The sequence below is a fragment of the Eublepharis macularius genome, chromosome 3, assembly GCF_028583425.1.
Source record: "Eublepharis macularius isolate TG4126 chromosome 3, MPM_Emac_v1.0, whole genome shotgun sequence".
Classification (NCBI taxonomy): domain Eukaryota; kingdom Metazoa; phylum Chordata; class Lepidosauria; order Squamata; family Eublepharidae; genus Eublepharis; species Eublepharis macularius.
In genome coordinates, this window is record NC_072792.1 from 97,994,739 (window position 1) to 98,011,255 (window position 16,517).

Genomic DNA, 16,517 nt, shown 5'->3' on the forward strand with positions numbered 1-16,517 from the left:
TTGTGTAGAACGTTTTTGAAGTGCTTATCGGGGTTTAGGGGTGGAATTGAACCGGAGCTCTGGCTTTAGGCGTCCATTCCTCTCGGTGCCGACGCCACGCCCCCCCCTCAACTCATAAACATGATGGACCAATACAGAAAATTTATTAGTTGGCACCCCATTCAGATCTACCCCGTACACATTTCCATCAACATATGCCTCTCTAACAGGTAGGGGAGCTTGTTATGGCACCACACAGGTGAAGGGAATTTGATCTGCTCACAAATTCTTCCTTCACATCAATGCCCACAAACTCAGAGCCATCAGATATGCACTAAAGACCTGTCTTTCCTTTGACCAGGGCAAGAGCATTCAAATTTGCACAGACAATACAACAGCTGTGCATTATTTGAACAGACAAGGGGGCACCATCTCCGTAGCCCTATGCTGAAAAGCTTCCCTCTTATGGGAGTAGGCAACTCTCCTAGTGCAATTATGTGCCATCCATATAGTGGGAAGGGACAATGTCCTAGCGGATGCTCTGAACTGCTCCTTCTGACAGAATTACAAATGGTCCAGACAAATGAAATTCCTGCGCCCCCATTTTCCACCTGGAGTGCCCTATCTAAAGTCCTCTTTTCTGCTCAAGAGCAGGGAAAGGAAAGTCTTCCCTAGAGGATGCTTTCCAGGTGTCTTGGAAAGATGGCCACTTGCCTTTCCTTCCCTGCCTCTCTTCACCCTCTCTCTCAGCAAAATGATGAAGGATCAGTTCTCAGCAATAATAATAGCTTCTTACTGGCCAAGGCAAGCCTGGTTCACCATGCTCTCCCAGACGGCTGAAGGCAGGACACACACTTTATTGCCAGTTCCAGACTGTGCCTCAAGGAGATTCTGGAAGGCCTGCACATGTGCAGTTCCATGTGTGGCTGCACAGAAGACCATTCAATGAACAACAGTTGCAGGTAAGTGCAACCTTGTTTTCTGCAGTTCAACTGCGGAAATTAGTAGCAATAATGCAAAGAGTAGCTGTGAGTCTCTGCATCATGTACCTTCATTAACCCAGTCAGAAGACACACTTAGGACAAAGGGCTGCCACGTCAAAAGTGCAGTTTCCAGGTAATCTTGAACCCTGTCACTTCAGATAAACATTGTCTGGAATGAAGGCAGAAGAGAAGTGGAGGAAGGAGAGACCACATCAAGCAGCAGTGTTAAATGAGATTTAATTTCTTGTTACTGGCAGCCTTTAAAAAGTACTTAAGGTATTTTAGTAATACCATTCTTCAAATTTGATTCTATTAGTAATCAAGTCTCTCAGACCATAGCAACAGCAACATCTAGTGATGAAAGAACACGCTACACAATTCATAACACACATGTTGAAGAAACTTACCTATACTTATGTACTAACAGTACAATCCTAAGCAGAGTTATACCCTTCAAAGATCATTGACTTCAGTGGACTTAGACAAGTATAACTTCGCTTTGGTATGCAAGAAAGTGACCTTGGTCCTCTGTGTAGAAAGCAATTTAGAGGTAACAAAAGACAGACTAGTCTAACCCCTCAGGGTTGGTCTTAATAATTTTGGGGCATTGGGTAGAACTCAAAGATGATGCCCCAAAGGAGTGAGGGGGAGAGGAAGAAAGAGCCAGCCCCCCAGCCTGCTGGTCTAGCCAGTCATGCAGGCCAGGCAGGGTACCTTCACTGAGGCTCTGGGCTTGGTCAAGGTGAGCAGGCACCTTCCCCCCATGTGGCGAGGGGCTTGACTAGGCACATGACTCCACCCTGGGGATCAGGCTGCTGGCTCTCACCTCTCCCCCCATATAGCTGATTGCCCCCCTTCCGGAGTCTCAGGCAGTACACTGGGTCGCCACCTACTGCCTAAATGAAGACTCTGCCACAGCAACTCAAGGGGGGGGGCTTCAGGGCAGCAAGGGAGTGTTGGCACGTGGTTGAAGGGGAGCAGCATGGGGCCTGGGACAGCTTCCTCAGTTGCGCCATGCTAAGACTGCCCCTGCACTTCCATAAGAAGGGAAAGAAGGAGGATCCATCCAATTATAGACCAATCAGCTTACTAAGCATTGTAAGCAAGTTGTCTACAAAACATCTGCTGAAGAAATTTTTAGACTGGCTAGAACAGGAGGATATAATTGCTGATGAGCAAGCTGGGTTTAGGGCTGGCAGGTCAACAATAGATCACTGCCTAGTAATGCAACACCTTGTAGAGAAATACGCTACAGGAGACCAAGCATCACTTTACCGGGCATTTGTTGATTTAAAAGCAGCTTTTGACACAGTCTCTAGAAATAGACTTTGGAGGAAACTGCAGGCCTCCTCTATTGATAGGCGACTGCTGTCCCTTTTGGGGGCTATGCACAAGCAAACTGCCCCGAGTAAGGTGCAGCCGAATTGGGCATTTGACTGACCCCATTCAAACTTACAGGCAGGTGTGCCTTCTAGCCCCCTTTCTGTTTATCTTCTACATCAACAATTTGGTAAACCTTTTGAATGACCCTGGATTGCACCCTCCCAAATTAGCAAATAGGCACATTCACGTACTGCTCTATGCAGATGATGCTGTATTACTTTCTAGGACCCCCATAGGGCTGAAACGAGCCCTAAAAAAATTCTCCCAATTCTGTGATACTGAACACCTTCTAACTAATTACCAAAAAACTAAGATCCTGGCTTTCGGTAAAAATCCAAAGATCAGACGGTGGGAGCTTCAGGGGCATCAGTTAGAACAACTTGCCAGCTTCAAATATTTGGGTGTAGTTTTGCAAGCCTCAGGTACCAAAACAACACATAGCAGCTTCATTGCTGATGTGGGAGAAAAAACAGCACACGGCATACTGAAATTCTATCAATCACAAGGGGGGCAGTATGTACCGGCTGCACTCAGTTTGTTTAAAGCCAAACCATTGGCCCAATTAGTATACGGATCATTCTTGGGGCTGCCATCCTCCTCTTTCTCTCAACTTGAGAGAGTGCACTCCAAATTCCTTAGAGCTCTATTACAAGTGCCCAAATGCATGCCTAACTCATGGGTTAGACTGGAAACAGGAATGTTAAGGGTAGAGGCCAGAATCACCATCCTTTCAATTTTCAAATGGCTGTCAGGACGTCTAAACCCGCAAGGTCTGCTCCCTCTGTTATTCCAAGACAATCTAATTGGCAAAAGGCGACTCTGAAATCCCTGGGAAAATTGGGTCTTTCCCCTCAAAGTTTGCTAGTCATGGGGTTAGACCGAGCAAAATCACTCCCCCCGACGCCCCCGCCCCGCCTCCGCCATCAGTTATCAAACTCAGTTCAAGGTCTTGACTGTGACATGGCCTTGGCCTGGCATATCGGTAGGACAACCTCTTCCTCTATGTTCCACCACAGCAGCTTTGCTCACCTGATCAGGGCTGTCTTCAGATACCGTCGAGGAGGGAGGGAGAAAGCTGCCATTTGTCTACTGAATGTAAAGCCTTTGTCCTTCACATATGTGAGATGTTGTTCTCTTGCACATATGTGACAGGGGGAGGTAAACCCCGCCCCCCCACCAATCCTTGCTTTTTGAGTGCTGACATCTACAATGGATGCCCTGGCTCCATTTTGGGGGGTTCACCAACCCACACTTTACAAACCAGTGGGTGAGGAAGACATCATTTGTGCATGTTATCTACCTACCTCTTTGTGGCTGCATGGCAGACAGATGTTTGGGATATAAACTTCCCTGTGTCCCAAATACCTGGTTCCAGGTCACAGTGTTAGCAAATATGAATGCTGTGCTGTCACAGGATGGCATTGTCAATGATATCAAAAGGCACTAAGAAGTACAGGAAAACAAACAAGGATGCAGTTTCCAAATAAGAGGATCAGTGTAGGGCATTCATTAGGGCAACAAATGATCTTAGTCTGCCATGATGAGGGCAACAATCAGACTGAAATGGATCATCTTTATGACGTGGCAACGGGGGTGGACAGGGTTGCCAAAGAAGCCATGGAAAATGGTTCTTCACCATTGGTCCCATCCCTCTTCCATCAACACTGCCTCATCTGGAGGAGATCCAACAGATAATGGGCTAATATGCAAGTACAAGCCAGCAGCAGGAGGCAGCACCACAGTGAAGCCAAGGACTATTGCTGCCTGTCTCCCTCGGCTTGTCTTTGCCTCACTTGCCTCATCATTGGTCATCTGTGGCTGGTGTTTCTGATCAAGAGGGATCACTGATGGAGCAACTGAGGCAAAGGCAAGCCAAGTGAGGAGGATAGGCAGCAGCTGCAGCACCAGGCTTTTCTGCACCACTAGACCACTGGCTGATTCTTGCCTATCCAGCCTTATTGGCCCTCCTGGCTGCCTGGGCACTGACGTGTGTGTGTGTTGTGTGCAGACAAGTGGTACGCCAGACCACCATCCCATAGGAAATTTTCTCCTAGGGGCCATAATGGCAAACCTGATCTTGCTTAGAAGCCCTTTATCTGTTACATTCTAGAGTATGATATTTGCTGCTTCACCATCCTCAGCCTCCCCAGTCTTACAGTTGCTGACTCCTGCTTGTGCCAGCAGATTTAGGGGTAATATCAGAGGATGGTGTGGTTTAGGAAGGAAAGGAACCTCGGTGGCATATAATGTCATAGAGTCCTCCCTCCAAAGCAGCTATTCCAGGGGAGTTGATCTCTCTTATCTGGAGATCAGCTGTAATTCCAGGAGAACTCCAGGCTCTATCAGGAGGTTGCAACCTTACCCAGTCTCCTTCTCTTCAAATCAGCTCTGCTGTTCCCTCCTGTATGCTTGAACTGTCTCTCCAAACACCTGCTGACACTTTAGTCAAAACCCTCTTCAGATACCAATACTTCATGCAGCTTTCCAACCAAGCTGTCATGAATTTTTGCATCACTGATTTTGTTCACATTGATCCACTGTTCACTGTACAAACATACACACCCTTCGCATCATTTTTGCACTCACCTTCATTTTGACCCTCTAACTGAATTGGTCTATGGGAAGCAATCCTTAAAGTGGATTCCTTTTTTTGGTTTATTACATATATTAATCGGACATCTCTTAATTTTTTTTCCAAATAAATAAACAAATAAATAACTGAAAAAATAGGACATATTTTTTATTATTACTTGGAGCATCCAGCCAGGTAACTCCTCTTCGCCTGAGGCTAAGTCCCAGGCTACCAACAGATAATTGTTGGGGTGGAGGGAAGCGAAAAACATGGTCTGGGTGTGCTTTCAGTCCCGAGTCTGCAGAAAACTGCAGTCTGTTTTGTGCTGTTCCGGGAGCTTTTTGGCATGGAAAGGGTTAATTGAAGGGTGCCATTCCAGAGTTTTCATTTCTAAAATATTGTTCTGGGGTGTCTCTAACACATCCCACTGTTTTTTGTGACACTGGCCTTTCTTTAGTGCCCGTTCCGGGCTGTTTTGTGCTGTTCCGGGAGCTTTTTGGCATGGAAAGGGTTAATTGAAGGGTGCCAGTCCAGAGTTTTCATTTCTAAAATATTGTTCTGGAGTGTCTCTAACCCATCCCGCTGTTTTTTGTGACACTGGCCTTTCTTTAGTGCCCGTTCCGGGCTGTTTTGTGCTGTTCCGGGAGCTTTTTGGCATGGAAAGGGTTAATTGAAGGGTGCCAGTCCAGAGTTTTCATTTCTAAAATATTGTTCTGGAGTGTCTCTAACACATCCCACTGTTTTTTGTGGCACTGGCCTTTCTTTAGTGCCCGTTCCGGGCTGTTTTGTGCTGTTCCGGGAGCTTTTTGGCATGGAACGGGTTAATAAAAGCAGGGCAGTCCAGAGTTTTCATTTCTAAAATATTGTTCCGGAGTGTCTCTAACACATCCCACTGTTTTTTGTGGCACTGGCATTTCTTTAGTGCCCGTTCCGGGCTGTTTTGTGCTGTTCCGGGAGCTTTTTGGCATGGAACGGGTTAATTAAAGGGTGCCAGTCCAGAGTTTTCATTTCTAAAATATTGTTCTGGAGTGTCTCTAACACATCCCCCTCTTTTTTGTGGCAGTGGCATTTCTTTAGTGCCCGTTCCGGCCTGTTCTGTCTCGTTCCGGCTTTTACCCTGTCCCGTAAAAATGATTGAAAAGTCGAGTATATATTCACTACATTACCTGTATACCTAATGCATAATAAGTTCCGCATCTGATAAACAGGAGTGACTGCAGAGGACACATTAGATGTTGAGTTTAAAGATCAGATCACGGTTTTTGAATTTCAGAGACGGGAAAACAGCACTGATTACTTAAATTTATTACGACCCCATTTTAGCTGGTCTGAGCAGCTGGTTGCAAAACAGAATGCTTTGGATGGGAAACTCCATGCATCGTTGTACTCCCCGGAATTATGTGATTCAGCTATCGAAGAACAGGCTCCATTCGTCGATGCAAATCTATTTGTGTATCTCGTTCATGTCTCATTTTTGTTTCTTGATTTATAAAAACTACAATTCCCAGAAAGCCATTCCCCCTCGACATCCTGCGCCAAGCCGTTGCGCATGCGTTTTAGTCACCGGCAAGGCTGGTGAGGGATTGGTTTGACCTAGAAGAGGAGAAGATGGCGGCGGCCGGGCTGTCTCTAAAGGTGAGCTGTCAGGGTGGGGTAGAAAGAGGTTTGTTTTGGAGGGTTTTTTTTTTCGTGTAGTCTCGCTGTTGTGAGAGTGGGAAGAGAAACGAGTGATGTTGAAGAGGATTCTATCGAAGGACTGGGGTCTTCTTTGCTTTCTTTCCTAGTGTTTGAGATTTTAATACAGAAAACAGAAATGTGTTCCTGGGCTTGCTGGGACTAGCTTGTGTCTGTGTGTAAAGTAAAGAGCTTCTATTTATGCTGTACTCAAGATCCCTAAGTAAACCCTTCCTTGCTTCGAAAGTCTCTTGGAATGCCCTGATATCTTTCCCCAGATCATTTGATTTGTCAGTGTTACTTTAGTCCTAGACTTGGTCAGGACATCGTGGGGCTTTTGAGGGAGGCCTGTGAAGTTTCCTTTTAACAAATCAGAATATGGTATTACATCAGTAGAGAAACAGTGCAGTTTCTTGGCCAATCTGTTGTGATGTAGTCCTATTTCCTTTACCCAAATATCCCCCTGAACAATTCTGTTTCGTATAGTTTGTGAAATGCCAGGAGCATGGGAGCCTTCCTCACATCCTCAAGTAGGCCATTCCACAGAGTAGGGCCCACAACAGAGAAGGCATATGTATGGGCAGTTGTGATCTTGCCTATCTGCAGGGTGGTGCCTGTAGAAGGCCCTGCTCAGATGAGTGGAATTGTAACAGTAGGACATGGGTGGAGAGGCGGTCTAGCAAATATGAAACTCATAGGCTCTGAAGGGCTTTGTATGTGATAGCCAATATCTTAAATTTTGTTTGGTAATGATGGCACGATAGCAGAATGGGTGTAATGTACATGCTCCGTTTAGCTCTTGAATATAAACAAGCTGCAGCATTCCACACCAACTGTTCAAGGGAAGACCTAGGTAAAATGCATTTCTGTAGTCTAGTCTGGATGTTAACATGGTGTGGATTCAGGTAGCCAGATTGGCAAAGTTTGCGGGGGAGGTAGATTTTCTAAGCTAAACTAAATTGGAAGAAGGCATTTTTTGTAGCTGAGTTAACTTGCTTCTCCAGTATTTATGCCGGGTTCAGTGTAATCCCAAGGCTTTTAACTGAATCAGCAAGGGTCAGCTGAATCCCATCAGAAGTGGGGAGCATGATGTCCTTCAAGACCTCAGGCCATCTCAACCAGCATTACTTCTGTCCTGTCTGAACTCAGTTTATTATACAATGGATATATATGCTGCATGCATTTGTCAACCCTACTAGTGTGCTCCTACCACAGTTCCAATTTATAACCTTGTAACATGTGCTGGCTACTCTGATTGACTTTTAAATTTAATTTGGCTTTTCGATGTGCTTGATTCAAGGCCTTTGATTAGTAAGAATCTTAGAAATATTTTAAAATAACAAACAACGAAACAAGCTGTCACTTGATGGCAGCTTTTACTGTACTACTGAAAAGCAATGTTTTGGAACAACATCCAAGAATGCCTCTCCCTTTGGGGTGTTGTAAATTGATCTGCTGGTATTGCTAGGGAGGACCCTCTGTCATCATGAGTGAGTGTAGTTTGGTATAGGAGAAGTTGGATCCCTGCTGTTTAAATTGTCTGGGTAAAAACCAGAATCTAACTGCTCAGAAGATGAAAACAAGATAATGCTAGAATACTGCTCTAAGTGGCACTCTTCTGTCAGAAGGTTGCATTAGCTAAAAATCATATATAGTTTCCAGGCTTGAAACAGCCTCTTCTGCCCCCAAACACAGCCTAAACCGTTCGGTGAAATCATAATTTGGCTTTGGTTTAATTTTACATTCAAGTTTGACTTGTTGAAAATGAAAAGCAGATGATCAGACTGCCTAAAGCATAGAGAAGCATATATGTATTATTTGAGTATGAAGGGTAAACCCTTGAGTGTGCTACAGTTACTTGATGTTAAGAAAGGAAATTACTGTTAATATTTATTTCTTTTTGTCATGTGTTTGGAAACTCATACGTGTGTGATTGCATTTGCCATCCTCAGTAGTTGGAATCTTCTGCCAAGTTGGCAGGGCTGCTAAAATATCATGTCCTATCCTAAAATCCAATATATTTTTTCTTGCTTTTCCTCCAAGGAGCTCAGAGTAACACATACGTTTTTTTTCTTCCTCATTTTACCCTTTCTAAAAACCTAAGAGATAGTCTAAGAGAGAGTGACTTTTAGAATTAGTTTGCTTAGTTGTGCTTTGTTCTCTGAAAAGCATAGATTTGCATGGATACATATATAATCTCTCACATTTTTTAAAAATTGGAATTGTGAATTTCTTTTTGTAGGTGCGTCACTTCAGCACCAATTTGGTCAGGCCAGCATCAAAACTGGTGCAGGTAAGTATGCTTATTTTTTTCCCATTCTACTAACAGATTGCTCTATTTTTTAAAAATTCTATGTAAATGGAAAAGCTATAGGATGGGAATTTGGATCTTTGTATATAAATGTGTCTTACATGGCATATTATAGCTACCTAGGTAGCTCTGGCTGAGCTGGGATCTCCAGACTTTTTGTTCCTGTGGGCACCTTTGGAATTTTAAGAGAGGGTGGTTATGGCTTGCACAGATCCTAAGACAATTTTCTAAGGCACACAGTATTTCGATGACCTTGTGTTAATAGTGCAGTAATGTTGACATCTCAGATGGATGCATGAAACATATATAGTATTGAAGATTTACTCTTTAAGCTATGACTGTTATGTGTAATTACTTGGAAATAAGTTTTATTGCGATTAGTAAAATCAAAAAGAGTCCAGTAGCACCTTTAAGACTAACCAATTTTATTGTAGCATAAGCTTTCGAGAATCAAGTTCTCTTCGTCAGATGCATGATCTAAACTGGTCAAATACAGAAGAGGAGGGGAGATTTAGATAAAATAAAATTGGTTAGTCTTAAAGGTGCTACTGGACTCTTTTTGATTTTGCTACTACAGACTAACACGGCTAACTCCTCTGGATTGTGATTAGTGGCATTTAGTTCCAAATAAAGATTGGGTTATCAGATACACTGGCTTGTGACCAGGTGCAACTTCAGAAAACACTGAACCATGTGTGGCACTTAAATTTGTTTATGTATTTGTAATACCATATATAACCTGTCTTTCCTCATAAAGGGTCCAAGGCAGCTACAAATCTATTATGAATTCACTTCTATCTTCCTATACTGGCTTAACCTGTAATAATTGGCCATGTAGTGAATATGACTTTACTGCATAGAAATGAGTGGGGAGTTTTTTACCATACAGCCACTTGCTACAGAAACCAGCTTCTTGTGTGGTTGCTGCTGCCAGGAAGTGAATATAATGGCCACCACATACTGCGCTGTCCTAAATGGTACACTTATAAACCACAAATACATTCCCATTGAATCAGGTAATACTGGACTAAGTGTTCCTCATCTAGTCCTTAATCATTGAGGTGTTCTGCATGTAAATTGTTCCTTTGTAAATAAAATCTGTCGGTGGACCATGAGGTTATGGGACCATGAGACAAAACACCATGCAAGACTGAAGTTGGTCTGTCTTGCTTTTAATTCCCTCTGAATTTCATTGACATGATAATGTGCTGATGCAGTTTTGAAAACTATCCAACATTTTCATTGCCTTATGCAGTTTTGACATTTGCTGTTTTGTATTCTTTGATTGTTTTTTCCTCTGAAGCCCCCAATCCAGGTGTATGGACTGGAAGGACGGTATGCCACTGCACTCTATTCTGCTGCTTCTAAGCAGAAGAAGTTGGAGCAGATAGAAAAAGAGCTGAGTCGAGTATTGGTAATAAGATATTTGGAATGTATTTATTTAACAGAATTTATATCCTTCCTTTCTGCCTTCATAAAGGCCACTAAGGTAGCTAACAAATTAAGATGCACATAATACAATCACATTTAAAAACCATTACAACCAGCCAAAACAGCACTAGCACATAATTAAAACAATTAAAGCCAGAGCTAAAAAAACAAAAACAATGAAAACATATACAACAAGCAGGTGCAAAAAAATACTGCTCATAAAATTTTATTTCAGACTGCATTGCTGGAGATCTGACAGGCCCCTGTGTTCGGAAGATGCATGTGCGATGGGTGTTATTACATTGTTAGGGAGGGTTGCTGCTGGGTTTCAAGTGATGGCCAGGTGGCTGGTTAGAAATTGGGCACTGATTATTGCCTTCCCCTTTATCTCAATTTGCTTTATGGGTATTTCTCCCTTGCAGGCTTCACAACACGGTGAAAGATTAACAAGCTGTCTAAAGAGCTCAGGAGTAAAGAAGTGGGAGGAGGGTAATTGTAACTGAGCATTTGTACAGCACTTTCAAATCTTCAGATTGCTTCACATGCACTATTTTTGTTGTAACCCTCACGAAAACCTTGTCAGGTGAGAGAGTTGTGGCTGTTGAGCAGCTACTGAGAATGGGGTGCTGAGGCTGAGAGAGAGACTTGCTTAAGCCCTTTTAAGGAGTTTGCGGTAGAGGTGAGATTTGAAGCAGGAATTATGCTCAACTAAAATTTACAGCTCTTTAATCCACTTTCATATACATAGATAAAGTTTGTTGATAGATTAATGTATTGGAGATTTAAAATGGAGTATTATTTTATTATTATTATTATTATTATTATTATTATTATTATTATTATAAAATAAAATAAATAAAATTTATTATAAAATTGAAGTATTATTTTCTTTGAATATGTGTTCATTGCCACCAATCAGCAGTACTGTAAATTAGTGAGAGTCATTCAGATAATATTGCGATGCTTTCTGAATATTATTTTATCTATAATATGCATGTTAATTGTAATATGATTAAACAACCCCTTACCTTTGAGATGCTTTTTTAAAAAAAGTAAACTACACTGAGAACATTTTTGATTTCTAGATCTAATTATGTTTGTCTTGGTAAACTATCTGGAAGAAATTCTGGTTTTGACCATGATATTCCTGTTGTTCCAATTCCAGGCACTAATCAGGGATCCTAAATTGTCTGGTGTTGTCATGAACCCTCACATAAAGGGTGCAGTAAAGCAAAAGGCTGTGAATGATGCTTTAGTTAAAGAGAAACTATGTCCGATCACTGTCAACTTTGTGAGTAAGTAGTATTCTCTATGGCTTAGGCCCTACTAGTTTTGCATTGTCAGCTGTTGCTGAAAGCACAGTATTTCTTTTTTGTTTAATAGACACCGTTTTAAAAGTCATATTTATAGTTTCTTTTACTTATTATTATAGTCTGTCTATCTCTAAGATCCAAGGCAGATTATACAATGGAAGTCCATGCAATCAACAATCAGGACAATCAATAAACAATGTTATCGGGTACGCATGGCAGAAATTTGAAAAGACACATACAATTCAAGTATAGGAATATAGCAATGAATCATTGCTGAAACAAAACATAAGAATTTGATGTGCCCTATTAAAAGATACAGAAACTGCCCAGTAAGATCATTTGTGCAGTTGCTAGTAATCCTTTAATCTTTTCTTTAAGATGTGCTTGCTGAAAACGGTCGCTTACGTTACACACCAGGTGTAATTTCCGCATTTGGTAAGATCATGAGTGCATACCGTGGAGAAGTGCTGTGCTCTGTTACCACTGCCCAGGTAACCTAATTATTTATTTGTTTATTTTATTCACTTTATATTCCATCTCCCCACAAGCAGGCTCAGAGTGGATCACAGATGATAATAGATACAATAAAAACAAGGTAGCATAAATTAAAACATTTCCATCAATTCAATAAAATCTATATAAGATAGTCGCACCCATATTGCACATCCACCAACATTAAAACAGATCCATGGGGCAGGGTGGCCAGCTACCAGATTAAAACATTCTGGCACAGAAGACTCCTTAGCTATGTGCGTGTTGTCTAATGGCTTTCTATGGTGAAAACAAACTGAACAGCCCTGTGCCTGCCGAGTGAATGGCACTTTATTCATAAGCACCTGAGGGCTTGTTTTAAGATAGCTATTAAAAAGGTAAACAGCCACAGAATTCATGTCAGAATATGCTTTTAGTTTGCTTGGCCTGTTCTATCAAGCTTTCTAACACAATCTCTGTTAAAAGGCAGCAAACATTTCTCTTTCTATGGTTGTGGGTTTTCCGGGCTGTATTGCCGTGGTCTTGGCATTGTAGTTCCTGACGTTTCGCCAGCAGCTGTGGCTGGCATCTTCAGAGGTGTAGCACCAAAAGACAGAGATCTCTCAGTGTCACAGAGGTGCTACACCTCTGAAGATGCCAGCCACAGCTGCTGGCGAAACGTCAGGAACTACAATGCCAAGACCACGGCAATACAGCCCGGAAAACCCACAACAACCATCGTTCTCCGGCCGTGAAAGCCTTCGACAATACATTTCTCTTTCTGTTACTTTTGCCAGCCCTCTTTCTTTTAAACAGGAAAATGTTCCATGTTCTGGAATAAAAGTAGCAACCCCCCCCCCCCCACACACACACCACCTCTCTGTTGGTGGTAATTGAGTACTTCTGCTCTGAATAGGGTATTCATTCTCTATGAATTAGTATTCCTATTCTGAACAAACATGCTAGACCCTCTAAGTAATTCAACTGTATGTTTATTCATTTAAGTCATTTATAGTCCTCCTTTCTCATTGAGACTCAAAGCGGATTACATAAGGTGAGATTAATACAGTCAATATCAAAGACATTTAAATAAATATATACAGTATACATTTATTTACTGAATACATAGACTAGACGGTAACTAGTCTATTCCAGTCTATTCCACTTTTACAAAGTAAGGCGTAGAGCTGTCCTTGCTCCTCCGTTATTGTTTCATGCAGTAAAGGAGTACAGCATAGTAATTGGAAAGATAAAGATGTATCTTTTGTAACTTACCAGGTTAGGATCCTTCTTCTGTACTGACACCATGCTTTTCAGTGTCTTGCCAATTTCAGTTTGTGTAGTTAATAGCAAAATGTCATTAGTAAAGCTAATCAGGATACTGTGTGTGTGTGTGTGTGTGTGTATTTGTTTCTAATAAATACCTAAGCCAGTTTTCATTCTTTTGTGTATTACATCTGAAAATGAAACATTCACCTTTCTATTGTACCTTTTTTGAACTCTTCATCTCTTTCTCTGTCTCCCTCTCTCTTTTGTTTTTGGTCTCTGTGTTGTAGCCCTTGGATGAGGTCAGTGCCACTGAACTGAAAACAGCTTTGAATGGCTTCTTGACTAAAGGAGAAATACTGAAACTGGAGCTCAAGGTATAGTAGCAGTTCTGTAAAGGATCCATGAAGCAGAAGCATTTCCCTGACCTCTTACATGGGGTACCATAACTCTCTACACAAGTTAGTTGTTGTAGATTTTCTGGGCTGTATGGCTGTGGTCATACATTGTAGTTCCTGACGTTTCGCCAGCAGCTGTGACTGGCATCTTCAGAGGTGTAGCACCAAAAGACAGATCTCTCAGTGTCAATATGTGGAGATGTTAGCAGGTAATTTATATCTACTCAGGAAGGTGGGTTTGGGCCAAGTCATCCTGTAAGAGTTTCCCAGGGGTGTGGAATGCTAATGGGGGGAAGCTTCACTGTATCCTGAGGAGGTTCTTTTGCATATGGATTGGTGGTTGATATGCTAATCTTATCTGCAGAGCCATAGTAAGATGTAGAGTATTTTGTTAGTCTGATGTTTTTCAGGTCTGGAAACAATGCCCGACTCATTCTTAAATTCTCTTCTTTCCTGTTGAAATTGTGCTTATGCATATGAATTTCAATGGCTTCCCTGTGCAATCTGACAAAGTAGTTGGATGTGTTGTCCAGTATTTTAGTGTCCTGAAACTTAAAAACTTTTAAACCACCTCAACAATATCCACCCGAACATACAATTCACCATGGAAAAAGAAACCGAGGGTAAACTTCCATTTCTAGATACCTTGGTCATCTGCAAAGCAAACTTTCAATTAGGTCACAAGGTCTACAGGAAACCAACTCACATGGATTGCTGAAAAACACCAGACTAACAAAATACTCTACATTTTACAATAGCCCTGCAGATAAGATTAGCATATCAACCACAAATCCATATGCAAAAGAACCTCCTCAGGATACAGTGAAGTTTCCCCCCATTAGCATTGCAGACCCTGGGAAACTCTTACAGGATGACTCAGCCCGAACCCACCTTCCTGAGTAGATACAAATTACCTGCTAACATCTTCTCCACACATTGATACTGAGAGATCTCTGTCCTTTGGTGCTACACCTCTGAAGATGCCAGTCACAGCTGCTGATGAAACGTCAGGAACTACAATGCCAAGACCACGGCTATACAGCCCAGATAATCTACAAGAACTAATGTTCTCCAGCCATGAAAGCCTTCAACAATATATCTCTATACAAGGTTTTCTCAGTCTGTCCTAGCAGACTACCTGAAGCTAAAAGTATTAAAATTTGAATAATACAAATCTGGCAGTTCAGCTATCTAGTTATGTCCTAAGCCATGGGACAAACAAGATCAGTAGGAAGGAAAATGGATAATAAAATCAGTATACTAATTCCTGGATCATTAAAGTGTTTTGGTGCTGAAGTGAGAATTTTTTGAGTCTAGATATGAGATGTAATCAATAAAAATAGGATACATAAATACTAAACATTTTATTGTCCTCCATGCCCTAGCATAGTCATGTAACTCTGTTACAAGGGAAATTATTAAACAAAGCATACTGATAGATCAAGATGGGTAGCCATGTTAGTCTGTCTGCAGCAGTAGAAAAGAGCAAGAGTCCAGTAGCACCTATAAGACTATACAACATTTAAGACTAACAACATTTGTGGTAGAGTATGAGCTTTCATGAGTCACAGCTCACTTCACTGTGACTCACGAAAGCTCATACCCTAGCACAAATTTTGTTAGTCTTATAAGTGCTACTGGACTCTTGCTCTTTTCTAAAGCATACTGAGTTCAGGACAGCTAACAAAAATGGTTTTGTGCAAATATACACATGTGCAAATATACATATATACAGATTATAACAAATCTGTATTATAAAATGTACTTGATACTATTGATCAGATAACCAAAATGCAAGCATTCTAGTCTTTTATAACATAGGAGATTGATGTGAGTGTCCTGCTTGATTTTTGTAGACTGACCCATCAATCTTGGGAGGAATGATTGTCAACATTGGGGATAAATACGTGGATATGTCGACAAAGTCCAAGATTCAGAAACTGACCAAGATCATGAAAGAGGCTGTCTAGTGTTCATCCCAAGCTATTTTTCATTAAATTTATTCAACTCTTATGAAAAAAATAAAAATGGTTCTTTAAAAGATGGTGATTTTAGTGGTACTTCATTTGCGATTTAGAAAACACCTATAGTTCATTAAAGCAAATCCCAAAATGGCTACCTTAAAAAAAACCACCTTATTTCTATTTGGTAGGTTTTCTTCCATATGCAAGTGACTTTAAAATTGGTAATGATGTTTTATATGAGAATTCTTTTCTTCAGTTGGTTGATTGTCAGGAATCTGTCTTCAGACTGTCTGATTCTTGCATTATGGGACACCACATCTTTGAAATTGTACTTTTATCATTAAAATGGACCTTTAAATGTGAAACCGTATCATATGAAAGACATACAGGACTGGCTAGAGAAGCCTTGATTCCTTTTTAGTACCTCCATGTCAAAGCAGAGAGAGCTGTATATTTATGACTCTTTAAGGGCAGGAATTGTTAAATAAGGCTACAATCCTAAATGCTTGAACTAAATTATACTTTTCTTAGCAGATGGTATTAGGATTGAGTTACAAGTTTTGGCTAAGCATACCTGAATTTTTAAAAAGTTTTTGAATGTGTAAAATGTGTAAAAGTCGAGAGAGTAGTTCACTAATTGGCTACCCAGTAACAGATGGATACTTGTTTGGGAACAGTGCAGCTTTTCAAGGCCAGCTAAACTTAATGGGGATGCAAAGAAACATTTTTTGAGCTGCTGGCAGCTGCCTTTAAGTATAGCATATAATCTTTA

The 16,517-nt window shown here is 41.3% G+C and overlaps 1 protein-coding gene across 1 annotated transcript; it reads left to right on the forward strand.

Annotated features, from left to right (window-relative positions):
* Positions 1-6,479: 6,479 nt before the first annotated feature.
* On the forward strand, positions 6,480-15,825 carry ATP5PO (ATP synthase peripheral stalk subunit OSCP). Its single transcript, XM_054973370.1, has 7 exons — positions 6,480-6,552; positions 8,834-8,884; positions 10,206-10,316; positions 11,499-11,628; positions 12,025-12,137; positions 13,674-13,760; positions 15,638-15,825. Exons 1-7 carry the CDS (start codon positions 6,526-6,528, stop codon positions 15,749-15,751), a joined length of 633 nt encoding a protein of 210 aa, XP_054829345.1. The 5' UTR covers positions 6,480-6,525; the 3' UTR covers positions 15,752-15,825.
* The last annotated feature ends 692 nt before the right edge of the window (positions 15,826-16,517 follow it).